Source organism: Vespula pensylvanica, chromosome 6 (assembly GCF_014466175.1).
Source record: "Vespula pensylvanica isolate Volc-1 chromosome 6, ASM1446617v1, whole genome shotgun sequence".
Classification (NCBI taxonomy): domain Eukaryota; kingdom Metazoa; phylum Arthropoda; class Insecta; order Hymenoptera; family Vespidae; genus Vespula; species Vespula pensylvanica.
In genome coordinates, this window is record NC_057690.1 from 5,170,727 (window position 1) to 5,193,141 (window position 22,415).

The window sequence follows — 22,415 nt, forward strand, 5'->3', positions numbered from 1 at the left end:
ATATTAGATCTTGGAAATAAAATCTCTTTTCTTTTTATATTTCTATTAAAAGAAAAAGAGATACAAGTGTTTAAGAACGACGCATGATTATCGACGATAGATGAAGAAGGATGCTACATCGATAATCAAGAAAAATAAAATTTGCATCCGAGTGGAAGCCCAATTTCGCAGTTGGCACGGACAACTGAAGTTTTCTAAGAGATCTCTTGGAATACTCGATGGAAATCGTAGGAGGAATGGTTCTGTTGATTTTGCGGACAGTCTATCACCGTGACTATATCATCACTATTTTGCTTTCATCATGACAACATCATTAATTTTGTTTCAAAAGAGATACTTGAATGAAATCGATATTCCTCAAGATCAATCGTTATTTTTCGTATTTTTCCAAAATTTTCTTTTCCGAGACACAACTCATCGAATGCCTCTTTCTATTCCATCGATTTTCTTTTACATGGAAATCTATCCTTTGTATAGAATTCTTCTTATAGAAGAATTTCGTTGGACTAGTCCTGTTTTTACCTTTCAAATTCGTTTTCGTTCAACAAAAAGCTGCCATCCTAGTCGAGATTCGACGAGAGACTGATTTTGAAAATTGTACGGCCAGAGGAAGGAACGTAGAAAAGAGAGAAGAGGACTGGAAGAAAGTTGAAGGAAAAGAAGAGAGAAAGAGAGATAGAAACGTTGTATTTGTACCACGATCAAACAAGAAAGGCGAACGGCAAATTGAATTTCCCATTTGCCCGAGGACGAAGGGCTCGACCGTCCCTTCTAAGAAGAGAGTACGTTTTCCTTTTCCCTTTCTTCCCTTCTCTCTCTCTCTCTCTCTCTTTCTCTATCTCTATCTCTCTCTCTCTCTGTCTCTCCTTCTAGTTCCTTTCTCACCGTCGATCGACTCGACTGCTTTAAATCTCGTCGTCGTCGATCGCTATCCATATGCATATAAAAGCTATACGATATCGTGGAGCAAAGTTCCAAGGTACCGAGAGAGAAAAAAGAAAGAGAGATAAAGAGGAAAAAAGGAAAAGATAATAGAAGAAAGAGAAAACCTGAGAGAAGCGCGTGATCGTACGCGTTAAGTATTCGACTGACATGCTCTCTTAGAGAGAAAGGATCGGAAGAAGAAGAAGAAGAAGAAGAAGAAGAAGAAGAAGAAGAAGAAAAGGAAGAGAAAGAGACCACGATTCGGTGGAATGATAAACGACGTGCTTCCAGCAGAAAGCGGATGATATCTTACGCTTTATATTTCGCTGCAATCGACCGTGCTGGCGGATAATGAAAAGGAATGGGTTATGGATATAAAACAGAGGTAGTGTGTGTATGAGAGAAAGAGAGGGATAGACAGAGAAAAAAGAATCTTTTACATATCATATCGATTACGATTTGTCTAAAACTTAGAAAAATTATTTTCGATAATTTAAAGTTTTTCTAGGTCGAAAGGAATGCAATATTTTGAAGTAGCATAAAGGATGATTTCGAAATGATAAAGAGTTTAATTAACCCTTTCATTTATGATTTATTACTTTAAAAATTTGCAGAAGAAAGAAACATCACACATACTATAATCGGTCTAATAGAATTAAGCAAAACATTTGCAAGAATGCAAGTTTATTGACTGGTCAATTGTTAAATTTAGGAGTGAATTTGCACGAGTCATTGTTAAAGTTTAATATTTGACAATGTTACAGTACTTGAAAGTTGTGAATACTCTTTTGTTCTAATCGTGCGGGTTTGTGTATTTCTACTGACTCGACTCGTTGGACGAACTATTGTTATTAAGTAAATATTAAAGCAGAAATAATAAATGAAATCATATCTTTTCTAATAAAACTCATATTTCTTTTTTATGAAATTTAATATAAAACTAAATTATTGCACATACATTACGTCGCACATAAATCTACATTAAAGGTTAATACGTTGTAATTCCGCAAGCAGGTACAGTTAAGGGTTAACAGGACGATTCGACGCGTTGCCTTACGTTAATTAAAGCAACTCGTATTTCAAGCTTCTCGCTGCGGTATCAATTTTGGAGGTAGAAAATTCCACAGCTCGAGAAGATTATAGTGTAGGTGGAGAGTAAGAAGAACCGGTGTGGTAAGGATAGCTAGCTCGAAAAGCATGAAGAAGAGAGACGAGATGACGGATGGAAACGATCACTCTTTTCTCTCTCTCTCTCTCTCTCTCTCTCTCTCTCTCGTTTCTTTTCACTTTCTCCCTTTAAATATACCGCAACGTTGTATTTAACGGCGACAGTCGGCATAAACGTGTACCACATTTGCCTTTAGGAGAGAAATCTTTCTGGAGCTTTCCTACTCAAGGACATTTTGCGGCATCTCAAGAGCGACATTTTAAACCCTCGGCGCACGGAGAATAATAGCGCATTGAAAATCCAAGGGAGAGAAGAGGGAAAATACAGATGCGCGTCGGCACTCAGAAGCTCCAGCATTTTGGTATCTAAGAGACAGAGAGAGAGAGAGAGAGAGAGAGAGAGAGAAAGAGAACGAACAGCTTGTGAGAAGAAAGTAAGAGAAAGCTAGAGAGATAACGATTATGCTTCGTCGTATTTCTAAATGCACGAACCCAACCATTCGCGCCCGTGATAACGCCAGGCGAAAGTGGAAACGGAATGATAAAAAAATTATATAGAAAGAAAGAGAGAGAAAGAGAGAGAATATCATTCGTGATCTTTGAATTTTCCATTTTATTGTGAAGATCTCGTGCCTTTGAACAAATTATCTCCAAAAACGAAAAATAGATTCCTTACTTTTTTCTTGTTTTCTTTCTTTTTTTAAGAAAGAGAAAGGAAAATAAATTGAACGAATAGCAATACACGATTCTTAAGTCTTTCCTTTTTTCATTGTCCTTTTAGAATAATAGGAAAGATATTTTTTTTTCAAAATGCGAGTGCTAAAAGCATCACCTACGTTAATCCATTCCACGCAAATTCACCCTCTTTTTCTCGTGGGATAAATCGACGCTCGAAATAAAAATCATACTATACTTATCCGTATTTCATGCTTATGCGGTGACGGAAAACATACCTACATACATGGTTGCATCGCATATGTCTCCGTAGGGCAAAAATCGCATCCAGCAAGAGGGAGATTTCGTTAGACGCGAGACAGCACACTGTAAATCGTCAGAGAAGGAAAATATCTACGGTGTTGGGAAAATATTGTGAGGACAACGATCATTTCTTGCCTATCCAGAGGCATCAACGTTGGCGTGGACAAAGAGGATACGACGGAGGGTTAGCTAGGATATGAAAAAGGGGAAAAGGAAAAGGACGGGGAAGACGTATCTACATATGTAGAGTATACATATATGAAAACAGTTCTTTGCCCAGCAACGCGCAAATGCTCGATGGTGGAGTCAGAGTAGAAATCTCGTCGTTGTTTATATCGACGGAAATAAAAGGAGCAAATAAAGAAAGGGAGAGAGAGGAAGAGAGAAGAAAAGAGAAGAAAAGAGGAAGAGGGAAACAGGAAGAGAACGGAGGAAAGAGAGAAAGACACAGGAAGAGAAAGGAAGAAAGAGAGAAAGAGACAAGAGGAGAAAGGAAGGAAGAGAGAAAGAGAAAGGAAGAGAAACTTTGAAAATTTTCATAGACGCAAACTCGTAGAATTGTAAACAACTTGTTCTCGGAGTGACCGTTTATCACTGGAGGTACCTTTTTCCGAGTGATCACCGAAAGTATGAAGAACAAAGAGGTGTAGGAGGGTACGGCAATAGTTTTACGTACTAACATTTGTCTTACGACTCGATGGATAAAAGACACTATTAAATCTCCTATCTCGACTGTTACGGCGCGAAACGAACATGGCAGTTAGCGTTGAGACCCACTAAACAGGAGTTATTTTTCTATAGAGATTCCATCTCTATTCTTCGATTTATGAGAGAAACGAAATACTTGCTACTTCATCGTAGTTTTATGCGAAAGTAGCAAAAAACGTTCTACTTTTGTTGAAATTGTTAAATCGGAATATTGAAAAACGATGATGAAGATATAACGCCGTTTACATATCTATCGTCCCATTAATCGAACGAAGCAAACAAAATTTATGGAAATTCCCCTTCGATAAAGAAATCAATTGTATCTTTTTCGAAAAGCAACTACGACTTTTTGGAGCTTTTATACAAGGGAAAATCGATCTTGCAGACGGTTCGATAAAGGACCATATTAAACTTCCGTATCTAAGACACCTACCGTTAAGGTGCAAAACAAAGTGCAAGCCGCGAATGTGTTCGAACGTTCCGTAGTTGTCGTTCGAAAGTTGTCGTGCGTTATACACACATATATATATATGCTATGTTGAAAGTTTAAATCGAAAATGTACGTCGTGCTCGCTCGCTCTTTCTCTTCCTCTCTTTCTCTCTCCCTTCTCTACTTCAGTAATCTCCCACACCTGTGATAGTTTCAGGCTAAATTTCGATCTTCAGCTTTAAGGTTTACCCTCGTACTCATCCTCTTTCTATCTCTCTATCTATATCTCTTTCCCTCTCTTTTCGCTCCCACGCGATTTCCGAACTCTCTTGGCTCTTCGCACAACAAATTTCTGTTCCAACGCCAATCGAGAGGACTCTCGAGGCTCGGAGAAGCATTTACTAACGATACAATTGATCTAGGTGATTCCGTTTCAACGATCACTCGTAATTATATGAAAACGTATTTTTCGCAATTTCGAAAGATATTTTGTTCGATACATCGACGAGATGTACCAACAAAATTCTTCTAATTTATTCGCAAATTGGAAAATTGAGAATGAACTGATTAATTTCTTGTTTAAAACTATATATCATTGATTTCGAGAAAATTTCGAAATTGGAAATTATTCGAAATCGAACTAGAATTGCTACATAGGAAATATCACGAGTTATCTCGCATCATGCGACGTAAATAATACATCTACATGCGTACGCAAGTTGATAAGGCTATCATGAGTATTCAATTGTAGTAGTTCGATAGTTCGGACGTGATTCGCGTTTCAAGATCGATTTGAACGGCAACGCTTACATATTGGTACTACTAATAAGCGCGAACATAATCACAAGCCTTATTGTTAGTGCGTATGCGATTACGTGGTCGAATAGAGAATTAGGCTAATGAGTCCCCGTAGTTCGATTTGTTTGGCTTCTCGCGTCGCGGTGCATTCGCGTCGAAAATTTTCAACCTTGCTAATCCGACCGACCTAAGATTTATCACCGATCGATGTACTGGATCGTGAGATTGCGCTACAACAGGGACATAGCTTGGTGATTGGTCTCAGGAATGCGTTTAGAGCTGTCGTTTGAGAAATATCGTTTCCGCCTCCTCTCCGAACACCGTGATGCGTTCAAATGGTAATCAGCTACACCAAATGATAATGTGTTACTGGGAACGATCGATCCTTGATTAAGCCATCTACGCGAGAGTTCGTAGAAAATGTCGTTTCTCGAATTTTTATTCGATCAAGAAATATATTAAAAAAGTATATTTGAATTTACCACAAATCATAGAGAAAAAACAAAAAACATGCCTCTAAATTCTTTTTTCTCTAAAGTTTAAGTTTGAGATGAAAAAACGAAAAAAAGAAAATAATAAAACGGAGTTTCAATAACGTAGATTCTTGCTCTTTCTGCTTAATATTCGATTCGATAACCATCGTCTTCGTACACGAATAATGCAATTAAAATTAAACGCGTATAGATAAACGTGGCGCGTTAATTTAGAATCAAATGTAACGATGTATGTACCGAAAATAATTACCGTTCATTTGATACTACTGAGAAAATCTCTCCGATATATTCATATTATTCCAAATATTCTTCATTCTCTTATGCAAAGTGAGGACATATTAACCTACTAAAATTACTACTTCAATTTGTTTTAAGTCTGTCAAATCGATAATAAGCAAAAAGTTTTCGTTGTAGTCACCAGCTAATTAGACTTTCGTAGACTTGTAACAAGTAGAAAATGGGAGACTGATCCGAAACATACTTTCCGAAGTTTCCACACTTTGTATTCAGGCCGCGTCATAAATCAGAGATATTGCACTATGGAAGCACTCACCGTACGGTCCTCGACCACGTTGCAAAACCAATAACCGGCCACTTACGATTTATCTATATTCATTAGTAGCCAATACCGTCGACGCCTACCAATCAGCCTCCGATAATTATCCACGTAATTAGGTCGTGCCAAGCTCAAACAATCCCATTTCGCGATGCGCTACGTGCCATTCCCACCGCTCGCATCCTGCCCTTTGCTTTCGATTAACGTTTGAATAATGCCAGAATAAACAGAGAGAAAGAGAGAGAAAAAGAGAAAGAGAGAGAGAGAGAGAGAGAGAAGCTTTTTAATGGAAACTCTTCGCAGGAATTCAGTCAGGATTCGTGCATTAAAAACAAATAAAACGAAAACAAAAAAGGGAACAAAAAAAGAAAAAGAGAAATTAAAATTTGGACGCATTTGAAAATTGGCGAATAAAATAAAAGCTTAAAAACATAACGATGAAAATTAAAAAGGAAAGTATAATATTAAATATCTTTCTCTCATATCTCGTTGTCCTATCCGTTAGGATAATACGATAAAAGATAGGAACGTAGAAAGCCAAGATAATTGGCTTAACGCGCGTTCGTCGAAGATAAAGTCTCATTTTATTACACGTGGAATGCAGTTTAAAATTTAATACGTAAATTATCGGGAAGGAACGTCTTGGTAGAATATCGACCAACTTCAACAGCAAAATGGCTCCTTTTATGAAAGCACGAAATTGACGTCGCGTATTTTCGGAGGCAATGACCTTTCCATATACATACTAAACGGAAGGAGATCGTTGATCCGATGAAAATTGAGGCGGGTTAGAAGAGTCAGCCAAGCTCAACGATAACGTCGTGGGCTGTGTGTATTGATACGATAAGTCCATCGCCAGCTAAATTACGTTCGTCTAATATTAAATTTCATTTTTCGATAAACGTGCTCATACTGCATAATAGTCCAAAGATATGTGGCTCATTTAATAAAAATTTTTCAAATAAATTACGATCATCGTCGCGTCTATTCGCCAACCTACTTTCTCACTTTAATTGCACTTTCTTTCGAATCTCAGCATGGTCCTTGTAATTTCCATTAGCGAGCGTTTCGACTGTTTGTAATTTGCGTTCGAATTACCCATTTTCGTGTACCTTGAAACTTTACGAAGCACGCTCCATTTAAAGCAACAATTGCGAAGACATGCATTGTAATCGAGGCTTTCCGTTCCTCCATCTAGTTTATCTCTCTGTATCTCTCTCTCTCTCTCTCTCTCTCTCTCTCTCTCTCTCTCTCTCCATCTCCTTCTCTATAACTAACGGAATGTTCATTTCGAAGGATTGCTTTACCGGCTCAGGAACCTGACAAACGTACACGTGCAAAGCGATTCAATCGAAAACAATGCAACAAGAAGACAGATCGTCTCTTTTGATCCATTATTGTAATTGTTCCTCAACCTTGATTCAATTATATTGATTTTCGATTAACTTCGTTCATCATCGCTTTATTAAGTGTATTATGTTAATTTTCAATCAACTGAAAGTTACAAGTAGAGTTGATGATGAGAGTTCAAGTAGGTTTTCATCTCGATGATATTAGAAAAAAATTATTTCGATGTTAATCAAGTCTGTGGAATAAATAAAAGTATTATAATAATTAAATTAATGAACTGAATTGTGAATAAACATTTTAACTTTAATCTTGCACGAGTGTGCATTTATTGTTAATTTGTATTTTTATTTTCCTCTCTCTCTCTCTCTCTCTCTATCTATTACACACACACACACACGCTTTCATTTAACATTCGAGAGGTAGAAGCCATCTCTAAAGCAACTCCTTAATTTACATGCGTCTGTATCGGCACGATCGAGCCACCATTTACTATCGCGTACGTGTAATGTATGTACCGATCTCTTCTATCTTTCCCATTCCGTTCTTCCTTTAAGCACGCTCTCAAATGAACTTTCTATTTATTTGAAACACACTCGAAAAGTGCGAAATTTCGGACCACGCAATTGAAACGATTATCGATAAAGCGAGATATTTTAGAATCAGCTGTAAAAAGAAAAAAAAAATATTCGGCTCCTTGAGTAAATGTGTTTCTTTTCACAGCGTGTTTCTTCTTCCATTTTGCCATCCGTGAACGTTGACATTGGATTAGGATAAATAAAAGGAGGTAAAAAGGGATCTGTGTGTAGGCGTATACGTGAATATAACATAATACACATTTAGATATGTAGGAACATGTACTCGGCGGTTCAAGTGATAAAACCTGTTTTCATTAAAAACTTGTTCGTATTAAATGAAAAAGCAAAAGCGATTCTTTAACGAAATGAAAAAAAAATAATAATAAAATAACAATTTTGTATAATCTTATAATTAACTAAAAGAAAAATGAATTCAAATCCGATAAGCTCTGTTTGTAAAATGATAAAATTGGAATAGAAAAATTTAACAAAGAAAACATGAAACGATGGTTGTAACAATTTCGGTTAAAACAGTCTGTTACGCTTTATGTTAGCTGACAACGTAGCGACCGTTCGATTGATTTTCCGCAGTTTTACATAGGCACATCCATCCCTTCGGACGAATATATATCGATGGATAGCGAGCACGGATACACTACTGGATATATCGTTTCGAACAGTCGCCGAAAATAAAATATCCAATAAACTTTCTGGACAAATGTTTTTCGAAAATCGTTGTCTCCCTTCAAATCCTATTGTCTGCAGCTTTTTCAATGTAATGTTACGTTTGTGTTGCGTCTATGTGTGTATTTTTGCAATGTTGAAAACTTTACACGTTATTGGTTCTCTAACAACAACGGTTTCGATGTAATGCGTGGAAAAGAGATATCTCGAAAATAAAGAAAGGCCTCTGAATATTCGCATTTTCATTTTCAAGAGAAAACTACAGACAAAATTCTGTGAAACATCAAAACAAAGGCTATTCTTTCAAAATGGCTAGCGTGAAAGGAATATCCACAATAACTTTTGAACATCATATCGATTTTCTTCCACCTTTCATTCCAAATACATCTCCCACGAAAGATAATGTAATATTCTATACAGCAAATATAAAACCAGCGAGAATGAAGTTATTACAAAACGGGAAATAAAATCCAACATCATTACACTACGATCTTTATAATGGTGATAAAATATTTAATTTTATTAATATAATTTAAATTTATTTTATAAATTTATTTTATATAATATAATCAAAGCTTCTTATGTGATATTTATAGATTATCTATGTATATTCGACATATCGTTTATAAAACAATTCATGACATATTTCTGAAAAGTTCATATTTATATATTTTTCGTTGCAGCAACAAAATCCAATTTGTTTTTTCGCAATCCTTCGTATATTAAAAGTGAAGCTAAAAAATAAAGAATTTCTCATTCGATATAAAAAAAAGTTAATGAGGCTATTGAATTAGGCAATTGGGAAATAGAAATTATAATCACCTCGTAAAATGTTTCCATCCGCCTCATTTCTTTCTCATTCTCTCTCTTTCGTTGTAACATACACGCGTTATTTATTATCGTAATTAGCCGTGGCTCGAAGGTTCTGGTGCATGGCTAGTTAACTCCTCTTTCTCCCTTAAACCTAATGGTGTGCGTAAAGTCCATTTAGGACGTCTGAACGTCCCTAGAGTGTCGTACGACGTAGACCGAAGCTCGTCTAATCGCGACGACCCACCGTAATGCTTTCTCTCTTCTCTTCGTCTATCTCGTCTGCCTCTTCACCACTCTCATCCTTCCTTACGCTTTTGAGTCTCTCCGTTCGTACATTCTCACCCTCGTTTCAAGACGGAAATAAGATCTTCTTTCTTTTCAAGTACAAAGAAAAAAAAAAGAGAAAATAGAAGAGATGAAGCTGAAAGATCGATTCGACCAAAAAAACGTTTTCGATGAATCCAAGATGGCAATCTATTTTATTTACAATAAATCCGATTTTAATAATGAAGTATCTGAGAGACGGAATTTACCTTCGAGCTCGCTTTCTCTTTCTATCAACGAAATAATTCATTATGGAGAAGAATATCAAAGAGAAGATTTATTCTTATTAAAATCGATTTAATATGGGGCAAACAACATGAAAGATATAAATTTATTCGAAGCAGATATTTGATTTTGTCTCCCTTCGATTGAATAATGAAAAAGAAATTAACAAATAAAAACAAGTTTCGTGAGCAATATTTGTAGCTCATATTCGTTTGCGATATAAAATCGGTTCATTAGAGACTTGTTCTCTATTTCGTTCACTCGTGTCTCTTTCAACATCGCACAATCTTATTTATTAATCTAATTAGGCATCCGTAATGCCAAAGAAGCCGAGATATGGCGGTTAACCCGACTTTCTCTGAAGCCCTAATGGGTCGGATGAAATACATCCGCCGTGTTAAAGGGCAAAGCTGCAGATTAGAAACGGCTGTTATGAAAATTAATTGGCTGGGAATGTGGCTAACTTTAGCGAATTAGGGCGCTTACGTACCTAGGTAAGTACGACTTGTTCCTCAATCGCATCATGTAAGTCACTAAGGCAAGGAGAAAGTTAGAGAGAGAGAGAAAAAGAGAGAGAAAGAAAGGAAAAGAGAGAGAAACTTGAAAAGACAAAAGATAAAAAAGCACATATAAGGACGAAAAAGATGATAATAAAAGCAATCGACCTTCTTCTTCTCTTTCGAAATTCTTCCCTTCTTCCGAAACGAAATGTCTTACGAAATGTTCCAAGATGAATGGCAGTTGAAATGGAACGATATAAGATACTTTGTGAATTTTAAATATCACAGATTAGGATTAATATTTGAAATTTGGTGTATATGTGTATGCGTGTAACACGAATCACTTTGAAAAAATGTCTATAATATTAAAAAAGTTTTATATATAGTTACAATATATTGTATCCTCCAACGATGAATTTTATTCCATTTTCTTGTTTAAATATTACTTTTCTTTATCAAATAATCCATACCCACACACACACACATATATACGAGATATATAATATATATATATACGACAATGACATGAAATTTACAATTTCGTAACGACGATATTGAGAGTGGAAGGTATAGAGTTGATTTAAGTGGATCATGGTAAAGGAAGGGAAATGCAGTAAATACGAGTCCGTATGTTTCTTAGGGATGCGAGATTAAGTTTGACTTTGTATATAATGCTAGAGAGTTTAGGAAGTACGTTATACGGCGCTGTACGGTACCTACGTGTCGTGTAGTATTCATCAGACAGCTATACCACAATATCGAGTTTGAAACACATTATTTTAGATTAAGTTTCGCGCAAAGGATGATGTACGGTAGGAAGATTTCTGCCCAAAAGCTACACGTCACAGCTTTTACTTTGATGACAAATTTAAAATATGCAATGAGTTTCTATTGTAAAGATACCCAGCGTACTCAATTATTCATTTGTGATATATATGTATTAAATAATAACATCGGATTATATTAATTTCAAGCTTTCATTTGTAATAATACATATATCAATGAGGACGTATATTAATAAGAAAACAAATAAATAAATTAATTAAAAATAAAAAATTGAATTGAATTTTCGACCTACATAATTATGAAATTTATAGCTATGAAAGTTGATGATTTATTTATCGAGAAATATATGATCCAATCTTCGTAAACTACAGGATCAATATTTTTTATTACTTTTTACGAAAGAAAACTCTTCATTCGGAACGTTCTTTCGAAAAACGATGGACATATAGGTTATTTCGTGGTCTCAATAGGATACGTTCTACGTCTCTTCGATCTTGACGACAATCCAAACTGGTATATGACTCGTGTGCGGTACAAACGATATTGCCAATTCCAAGTGACACGACGGAACAATAACTCCATTTCGAAAAATTATTGTACCTCGTTCGTCTTTCTAATTCCTCTGTATTCTTCTTTCTTCTTCGTTTTTGCACTCACATAGTCGCTTCTGCTTTTTGCTCGCTTTTCGCAAAAAATATTTTTACCTAAATCTGCTCGAGTGCTTTTCTCTCTTTCTCTTTCTCTCCCTCCCTTCTTCTCTCTCTCTCTCTCTCTCTCTCTCTCTCTCTCTCTCTCTCTCTCTCTCTCTCTCACTCTCTCTTGCTCTTTCTCTTTTCCATTCTTTTTCATAGGATTTACAACGACCAAAACACTGTATTTCTGGTTAAAACCATTCTCTCTGGCTCTTACCATAAATGTTTATGACGCACAAACGTTTGTAAAAGATAAATAAAATATCTGACAAATGGTGCTCGCGACATAGAGCCTCGCGTCATGATACTTCATGCACAGGATTTGTTTCACACGTAAATGTAATTCGTTGCACGTTCTCGTTAAATATTTTCCAGGTGTTACGGGCTTAAAGGATTTAACGATCAACGTCCCAGCAATGGTAAGATCTGGTGACACCGTCATACTGACTTGCACGTACGACCTAGAGGGTTCATCGTTGTACAGCATTCAATGGAGCTTAGAAGAGGTAGAATTCTATCGTTACGTGACCGAACGAATGCCACCCCAAAGCGCGTACAACGTGAGTGGAATACATGTAAATGTAAGTATCTATAGTTCGTTCTATGACTTAATTTAACTTGACTTTTAATTATACGCTTTCGCGTTCTCTCTTTTAATTACATCTATATTCTCCTCGTTAGACGCGAGAATTTCCTTTTTTACCTTAACCAAACCGTATAATAGAATGTTGAAGTAGGCGTTCTTAAAATTCAATTAAAAACAATAGCTAATAGAAAGAGTAAAATATAACATAGAAATAAATTTTTTTTTAAAGTGATAAATAAATAATATATTCGTTTTAAGAGTTATGCAAAATTACTTAAAACACAATTATCAAATACAAAGACATAAATCACATAATATATATACTTAATAAGTATCGTAAATTATGATTTTCAATATTAAATGTATACAAATTTATATCAAATAGAAAATATAATATAAAATATGTTTTAAGTAGAACGATTCGAACAACTCTCAACTACGTTTACCTATTTTACGGAAATAAAATATTGTAATCAATTTTATACTTTACTCGGAGAACGAAATTAAGAAAGAAATATTATTTAAAAAGGATTGATTAATCGATATGGCCTTTCTAATAAACATTCTCGTAATGTTAATTATTTTACCAATTTTTGTAAAAAAAGAAAAAAAGAAATTAAAAACGATTGAAGCATAAGCCAATCGTACATCGACAGGAAGATACCAACGGAAAAATAGAAGAGACGACGAACTTTCGATAGAATTCAGTCGACTTACGGCATCCTCATTAACCGCGAATGCATACTTTCTGCCAGATTCCAGAAGGCGAAGAACGTGAGAAGAAGGATGATTAATTGTCTTTCATGCTGGAGGTGTAAAATTTTCTCTCTAGATAGTCGTGCTCATCATCGTCTTTTTGATTTAAACCACTATGTAGACGCGTAATAAGCGATTTTGAACTCCCCTCTCATCCTCTTTCTATCTCACTCCTATACTCATTGGTCGGTCGGTCGGTCTGCAAAATTTTCCGTAGGAAACGCGTAATTTTCTCGCGAGTCAGCCAATGTGAGCGAACTGGTAAAAGACAATACAGTTAGAGAGGCTCGAAGCAGGACGAAACTCGAGGCGGACATTTATCAGCGTCGTGTACTTGTCCGATGTTGAAAGAAAAAGAGAGGAGAGAGAGAGAGAGAGAAAGATAAGAACAGTAAACCGACCTGATTTTTCCACTCGGCTTCGAATGCATCGCTTTTTACTCTGGAGTCACACCTCTCACGACTATAATATATTTTTCTACGAGCGAACGAGTCTCGATAAACGGAAGGGTTTCGATGCCTTTTCCAACATACCACCACAAAAGGTTTAACTTTTTCTTTCATCTTTCTCTCTCTCTCTCTCTCTCTCTCTCTCTCTTTCGAGTTACTCAAGACCAATGCAATCGGATACACACAGAAAAGTCAGAATATATACGTACTTACGTACATACACGGAAAAGTTCAACAGCGTAGGTAACACCATGTCGAACGGTTAAAATCCTTCGAGTTCGTCGAGAAGAAAGAAATCGATAGGGCTGATTTACGGGCGGCGCTACGACCGCGACACGACCCTTTGAAATTCCGTTCGAGTGAATTTGAACCCGGGTCAAGCGGACTCCGTGTTTCACGAGAATCGAGTCAACGCCTTCGCGATCGAGGACACCTCCCTCATTCCCTGATTTTTCTTATCCCATGGAAAATCTTTCACCTATTTCGCGATATCGATCGTTGGATCCTTCGGTTTTTTTTTCCTTTCGAATCAATATCATTTTCTCCGAATCCTATTAATAGATACCTAATTTATTTTCTTTATAAATTAAAAAAAAAGAAAAAATAATATTATATTAGCTGATTAAATAAATAATAGAACCAAAGTAATGGCAAAATTACATTATCATAATTTTTGTTTTAAACCAAATTTAACGAAAAATTAAATTATTACACGTATGTTACATTACGCATTAAGCTACATTAAGCATTGAGCTAAACATTAATGCTTTATAATTCTGCATTCATATGTATTCAAATTTTTAAATTATAACGAAGAATAGTTCTCAATTAGGTGAATTTAGGTAAACGACATGTGCGATATATATATCACTCGGAACGAAACAATCTATCGTGAGTTCAAACCGACTCGCCGAATCGAGAAACGATTAAACGCTACTTTTCACGTTAATAACTCAAAAATTTCGCTTGCGGTTTTGCCATACCCTCATTCATTACACGTATCCAGTGCGATGCGAACCCGAAGCAGCGAGCACGCTTTAATGCGAATCGGAAACCACTCGGTCGATGTGTAATTAAAAAGCGATATTGGATTTATTTTGCAGGCCGCAACGAAAGTCAGAAATCGAGTGATTAATATATTGCTTTGCGATAGGCGTCGACGTACATACATATATAGTTATTCAAAAGAAAAATGTGAGTCGTAGTTTCTTTTTTTTTTTTTGTATATTCTTGCTTTGACTTTAACTTTTTCTTGCTGTTACGTAACATTTATCTTCTTTGAAATGGAAGAGTTGATTAAGCTAGATTTTTATCCCATTTCCAATACGATAAAGAATATCTCCTCTTCCTCTTTATTTTTCAAAAAAAAAAAAAAAAAGATAAAAAAGCTGCAGAACTTTGAAGAAAAGTTTCAAAGGCACATTCATTTATCCAGATAGTCCGAAAGCTGTACGAACGATAGTTTTAACTTACTTTTAACTCGAGTTATTAATAACGAGTCAATCGGGTCCGTATTAGGAGACTACAATTACGGAGTGGAACAGAAGTTGTTAAACTTGTTATAATCCTTTATCAATGATAAGAAAAATTGGAGAAGCTATTGTTGATTTTTCCATCACTCTTGCTTTTTTTGTTCTTTCCACTTGTCCCGCCTCCTCTTTTTCTTTCTCTCTTTCTCTCTCATTCTGTCGCAATCTCTATCTCCTCACCTCTCTACGGATTTACCAGATAAAAGACGAGGTAAGAAATGCAAAAGAAAACATCTCTCGTAACATTAGTTTTCCTAGCACCATGCCATCATTCTTTCGCGTTTCTTCGCGCACATGCCGTCGAGGCATTCACTTTTTTTTACCCTTCGACTTTTTTCTTCTCTCTCTTTTCCAAGAAAGCGTAGCTCCTCGTTCCCTGGCAAATAGACGCGAACACTGAAATATTACATCGGCTTACGAGGTTATGGTTACTTGGACGGCGTGTATCTCTAATAACGTCGAGTATACCCTCCCTCGTCCTCCTTACGGTCTTTTATTCATAGATTCAAAAGAAAGAGTTTCGAAGTCTTCTGAGAAAATATCCTCTCAAGACTAGTTAATGCTTCTACAGCTAGAAGCTAGCTATATCTTCTTCTTTTTTCTTTTTTTTTTTTTTTTATCACAAACAATATCGAACCACGTTGAAAGAAAACAGGAAAGAGAAAGTAGTAAGACGGATTGAACTATAGAAACGTTCCGAGCATTCTTTGGAATAGATATATACCTATACACATACTTATATACGTGTATATAGAAGTAACAGTGATCCAGAAAGTGACCGAACATTTCAGAAAAGAAGTGCGGAAGAATGAAACAGAAGGAGCAAGAAAGAAGGACAAGAGATCGTTTGTGAGTTTTAAAAGTCCACCCTGTAAAGCATCGTTCTTGCTAGTAAGGAAAAGAACGGAAGAGTAAAAGAGAAAGAGAGGATAGATAGACTTCATTTCGTACAAAAGAAACTCTTTTTCGATTCTTTCTTGCCTTCTTTCTTTTTCTTTTTTTTTTTTTTTTTCTTTTCTTCACTTCTTTCGTCGAACGTGCCACCGATTCAATTTTACCGAGTTCTCGTAAGAGAAGACGAGACCGTCGAAAAACAGTAGGTATCGTACATTTTTCATCCTTCGTCGGTGCTACAAAAATTCATTCCGCTCTGGATATTGAGATTCTCGTTGAAACATCTTGTCTCTCCTCTCTCTTCTTTTCTCTTTTCTTTCCCTCATCCCCACGGCGATACACCGCGAAATCGTTCGCACCCGGTTACGATCTCTCTCCATCGGGTGTACTTGTGAAAATGAGTCTCCAATTCTTTCCACGTTGAGCATAAGCTCGTCGATAAGAAGATCGTCGAAAATGTGAGTCCAATGTCAATAAGATTTTCGTAATAAGATTTTTTTCTTCCATTCCTTTTTTTTCTTTTGCATCGAACGACAGATTTTATGATTTTTCGAGACACTTATACGAAATCGAGAAACACTTTTATCGAAGTTATCGATTCATTGAATTCCGCCAAATTCAAATTACAATAATATGCGCGTTTACAATCGTTTTAACTGTTCGGCTGAATTCATTGTAATTCTTACACTCATAACTCGAGAGTTAATTATATGTTCTATTATTTGCATGATAAGATTATTGTTGCGAAACATTTTTGAAAGAAAAGAATTTTAGTATTACTAAAGGAAGAAGCAAATTATACTAATCGCTTTGTATTATACTTATACCGAGTATGATAGCCAATAATAGAAATTTATTTTATGTAATGAAACCGTCCTTATTTTAAATTTTACGAGTAAGGCATGACATGGAAGGAGAACTGTTCCTCCATAAAAAAAATGAGATCACTTAAGAAATCTGGGGGGGTCTTACGTCCTACATTGATGTCGGTCTTGGAGCTAATGTCCGTAGGGAAACATTTTTGTTAGTAAAAGAATGAGGAAATTATACCGAAACTCTTTGTAATTGTATCAAGTACGATCGTTTTCTGAAAAAATAAATATAAAAGTACAAAGTCGATCTCACTTCGCCAAGTAATTTTGTATTCTCTACGTTAACACTCTTTATCGTTTATTAATGTCGTTAGATAACTCTGCCTTTTTTCATTTTGTTTCGATCGTCAGCAAACACAATGTGCCTTATTAAAGTTAATTCAGAGAGATTTATTCAACGATTTTATCCGTCGTTCTGATCTCTGAAATACGTTAGCGCATGACAGAAGATAAACGGAGTTTCTATCATTCGTGCTTACGTTCCGTAAAATTGCCATATCGCGTGTCCACCACCGTTGAAATTCAAAACCGTAGGTACAAGAGCAGCGTGGATCAACGATTAAACAAGCATTTGCACGCGACATGTCCCATGGGTTCCCAAGCCCGCGGGCTTTCGCTGTGTTTGATCCATGTGATCGATCAAGTTGTAAAAATTCCACGTATGTATTCCTCTTCCCTTTTTTCCGAAACAAATTAAAGTTATGGACCATGGTCATCTCGTCGGAACGACCTATCTATCAAGCTGATATTGGAAACGGACAAAAAGTTGTTAACAATATTTTGTTATCCGTGATAAAAAATCATATCGATAAAAAGAATGTACTTTCGATCGTATTATTTGGAAAAAGTAATTATTATTAAAAGAATAAATAAAATTGTACGATCATTTTCTATAATATCAATAGTTTAAAGTTAGTTTAGTCTCTTTTTTAATCGACTGGTCAAATTTTTTATCCTTCCAATATATCTTTAATACTTATAATTTTTTCCAGTCAGAACCTATTCCCTATTCGTTTCGTATATCGATTCGTTGAAATTTCTTTCATCGGCCGTTCATCCGTCCTTGATAAAGAGAATTAGAAAAAAAGAAAGATAGAAAATAGCAGAGAGTAGAAAGAATGAGGAAGCAGAAACGATAATAGAAGAGATGAACGAATCGAAGAGAACAACGGAGCGGTATGAAGAGTTGGAGGAAAAGAGAAAGATCGTTGCGATGCATATAAATATCAGCTGAAAAAAGGATGAAAGAACGAAAGGGTGAGATGAAGGAAGCTGGGAGTGAGGGATTGGGGGTGAGTTGTAGCGATAGTGGAGTCGAGCCGATCGAGATTTAGTCGCGCGGAGGATCGATTTCGGCGAGTCGATGGTGCGGCAGAATGCGAAGTAATATCCGTGTTGCTTTCGACGAGAGCTACGATCGTACGATCGTACGAGCCCGATACATGGTGGAAGAGAAAATTGACAGAACAAGAGAGGAGGATGGAGAGAAAAAATAAATAGAATGGAAGCTAAAACGGCTTTGAAATATAACGTACCTCATGTGATGAGGCAAGCTCGAAAGAACGAGAACAAAAAGAAACTCGAAACTCGGGATGCATTAAGCTTCGATATTGTTTCACAGGTCACCGCATCTGATACAACCAGTGTCACCCTGGTCGACGTGTCCAGAAATCTGACCGGGACGTACAAGTGCGAAGTATCAGCCGGTGTGCCCTCTTATCACACGTTGATCGAGAGAGCGAAAATGATGGTCGTAGGTAAGTACACTTTTGAAAACTCATAATAACCTATTCGATGCGTTATGATTCATGAAAACGAGCTGGTACGAGATATCGTACTCTCGATGGTTTAATTACCTTTCGAAAGTTCGGTTCCTACCAGCAAATTACCTTGTTCGAAATTAAAATCTCATTTCCACTTATAATTCGCGATGTTCGTACTTTCTATGCTTCTCTCTCTCTCTCTCTCCCTCTCTCTCTCCTTTTCTTTCTTTTTTTTCTGCTGAATATTCCACAGTTTTTCCATCGGATTATGTTACTTGAAATACCTATTCAAGATAACCAAGATAGTGTAAAACCGTTGTCTCTGATCAATATAAACTTTAATAAAACCTTAATAAAATTCTCAAAAAATTGTAATTCGTCGGCATCATGATAGCCCATCATATATTTTGTCCTAGGCTTGATCTATACCACTCACTACAAACGTTTTCACGAATTGGAGGATTAAAATGTTCGGCTCTTCCCACCATCAGCCTTAATTCTTAAAGCACACGAATCCGAATTCCGAAGAGATGAGAGGACATAAAAAAAAAAGCAATAAAAAAGCTACCGACGAAATAGAGCACAGAAAGAGGAGAGGAGAAAGACAGGGAAGAGTGGGACACAGGATCGATCGTTGGCCGGCGATAGCGACATTCCTTGCGTCCTGCTTTTCGCAAATAACGACGATACGTTTAACGAGAACTTTAGAGGCACATAACTCGCGGCACGGGATTTCCCTTTACGGTCCCCATTCCCGGAAACCGCCACGATTCTTTCTCCGTAGATTAGGGGATTCGATCTTCCCTCTTATTTTCCCTCTCTCTCTCTCTCTTTCTCCCTCCCTCTCTCTTTCTCTCTTTTTCAATGGTCTAAAGCAAGCTGAAAACGTGACGTCAGCGTATTCCGCACTACGTGGAAAAAGTCCGACGTAACGTACGATCGCGGAAAGTTACGCGGTTGGAGTTCGAAGGAAAACCGCGCGAACGATCTTCTCAAGACGATAAAATTGCCAAGCAAACGGGAGTTAGGGTTGATTTCAAAGAGAATGGGAGAGAGTTAGAAGTACACTTCCGGTTGATCTCTGGAAATTCGCCAGACGTCGAATTAATGCCGGCGAGCAGGACTTCGATGTGTTAAACGACATAATTATTATGCCTTAGACGCCCCAAAAACGGATCCGACGATCGGCAGTGAGAAGGAGCGCATAGCAGTCGGTGAGATGCTCAGAGCGAATTGCACCTCCGGTGCATCCCGTCCAGCCTCTGCCATTACGTGGATGCTCAACGGAGATCATGTGAGTATTTCTCTTGGTGTTATTGTCTCAATATCTCTCTATCTTTATTCGCTTTCTTCTTCTTCTTCTTCTCTTTTTACAGTTATTTCGTCTGTTCTATATTTGGTTATATAACTATATAATGTGGGATTGGATGAAAATCCCACATGGAAAACTTTCCATCTGTCTATCCCTATTTCTCTCTCTCTCTCTCTCTCTGTCCCTCTATCTCTTACCTTCTTTTCATTTCGTTTTTCTCCGCTTTCCTGCAATTAATTATTAACTAATGCGATTACTTAAATAATGGTCTATAGAAATACGACATAAATATATAACACGAGATACCGTTCAAAAAGAAAGAAACAAAATTGTATAGGTCGATAAATTAATAGATATCGATCGATCGGATTTACACGTAGCTCTGATGTAATTCAAAACGAAGGTAAACGTTTCACGACCGGTCTTATCCATCGATATCATGGAAAATGTTCTCAATTCGTTGCCGATCGTTGAAAGGAATGGAAACGCAATGGAAGAGGAGAGGAAAAGAAGAGGTGAGGGGATTTAAATCCATACGATTGTAAACACGTAAACCACTTTTGCCGTAGCAACGTAGCAATATGTTCCGACGTGTGCAGTTCGAATTGCGATTTAACGGAATAATTTGGTTGATTTAACAAATGCCGCGGAATAACGATTTATTTGCATAGGGTGGCATCGTAGCGGCCTTTGCACCTACCCCTTCCTATTTCTCCTCTACCTCTTTCACCTCTTCGCACCCCGAAACACCGCTACGTGTCGCCCACTTTCTATGGGCGTATCACGATATATATCTCGGTAAATTTAATTCGCGTCGGAGTGAGAGCTCGATTGATCTCGAACGGGAGACTACGAAATATCGAATTACGACTCTGCTCGCTAATTAAAAAATGAAATATGAAACTTTACAGTGTACGAGCTAGAAATAAATTCGATCGGACGCTCGTCCTCCTTTCATCGTCGTCGTCATAGTCGTAGTCGTAGTCGTAGTCGTAATCGTAGTCGTAGTCGTAGTCGTAGTCGTCATAGTCGTCGTCGTCGTTGTTGTCCCGATGAGCAATGAATAATTTTTATAATTTTCGACCCTTAAAAAATTAGAATAAAAATATAAAGAAGAAGGAATTACAAAGAAAATTATAAAAATGTTTTTATTCCGACATCACGTCGAAGATCTTAGGGTGAAATTTATCTGCGTTTACATTACTTTTTATAATTATCGAGAAAAAGAAAGAGACAGAGAGATTGTTTTCAACAACGGAAGGAATGAAAAATCGCCGACACGGAAACAAAACGAACGTTGTGGCAACGACTACTGAACTATTCCGCGCACTAACAGAAAATTCGCGTTTCGTGAGGGCTGCTCTATCTCTCCCAGTCCTGATGACGTATAACAATAGCTTGTTCGCTCGAAAGCACACGTCTGAACGAACTGCTTCCTATTTTTATGTTTCTCGATTTTGGAAGGAAGGAGAGCAATGATAGTGGGGGTATGGAATTTCGAGTCTTTTTCAGCAGTCCTGATGCGTCTCGGTCCGTTTACTTTCTAAGAAAATGCATCGACTATTCTATCGTTTTTACTTCCCAATTTTTGACATTTTCGATGGGTCTGCTACTTCGTTCTCTCCCGTCTTCCTTTTCTTTGTCAAGAAATATAATAAAAGGCGTTTAGGTCCACGAAGAGTCAAAAATATAAAAAGAAAATAAAATCGTTCTATATAAATTGAGTTTGCAAACACTCGTACAGACGATTTTAAAGTTCTTTTAACCTTCCCTGCGCTTTCATACTAGAAAAACTTCTTTGATAATTCTGAATGTATGAATACTACTAAAGAGAAAGACAGAGAAAAAGAAAGAAAGAGGAAAAAAGGAGAAAGAGAAGTCAATAGAAAACAGATAAAGTTTAAAGTTAATTAGAGATACTAATCGAGATTAGATGGCGAGAAATAGATTCATTCAAGCGAATTACGATAATGGTCACTTGGAATAAATTGAACGATCGCGGCTGATATGAAATTTCCGCTTCCGTGGAAACTCCAGAGGTAGTAGAAAAGGTCGTGAAAGTGCAGAAGGCCTATCAACCGGTGGTTAACTCGCGTAAAGTGCAGGAGACGCGTGGACCATGACGATGGTCTGGTGTAGCCGGTCACTGGGTTAGAAAATCGCTCCCATCGATTGTCCAATGGCTACTTCTACTCTTCCACAACATCCCGAGTTAATATGTACGCTAGTATATATATACTTTTATATATA

The 22,415-nt window shown here is 36.8% G+C and overlaps 1 protein-coding gene across 2 annotated transcripts in view; it reads left to right on the plus strand.

The window, feature by feature from the left end:
- The window catches only part of LOC122629758, a 99,883-nt gene that overhangs the window by 58,000 nt on the left and 19,468 nt on the right, over positions 1-22,415 (plus strand). For both annotated transcript variants that reach the window (XM_043813517.1, XM_043813518.1), the window contains exons 2-4: positions 12,380-12,585; positions 18,712-18,847; positions 20,014-20,147. In XM_043813517.1, the coding sequence (XP_043669452.1) occupies positions 12,380-12,585; positions 18,712-18,847; positions 20,014-20,147 (476 nt within the window). The remainder of the gene's footprint in view (positions 1-12,379; positions 12,586-18,711; positions 18,848-20,013; positions 20,148-22,415) is intronic.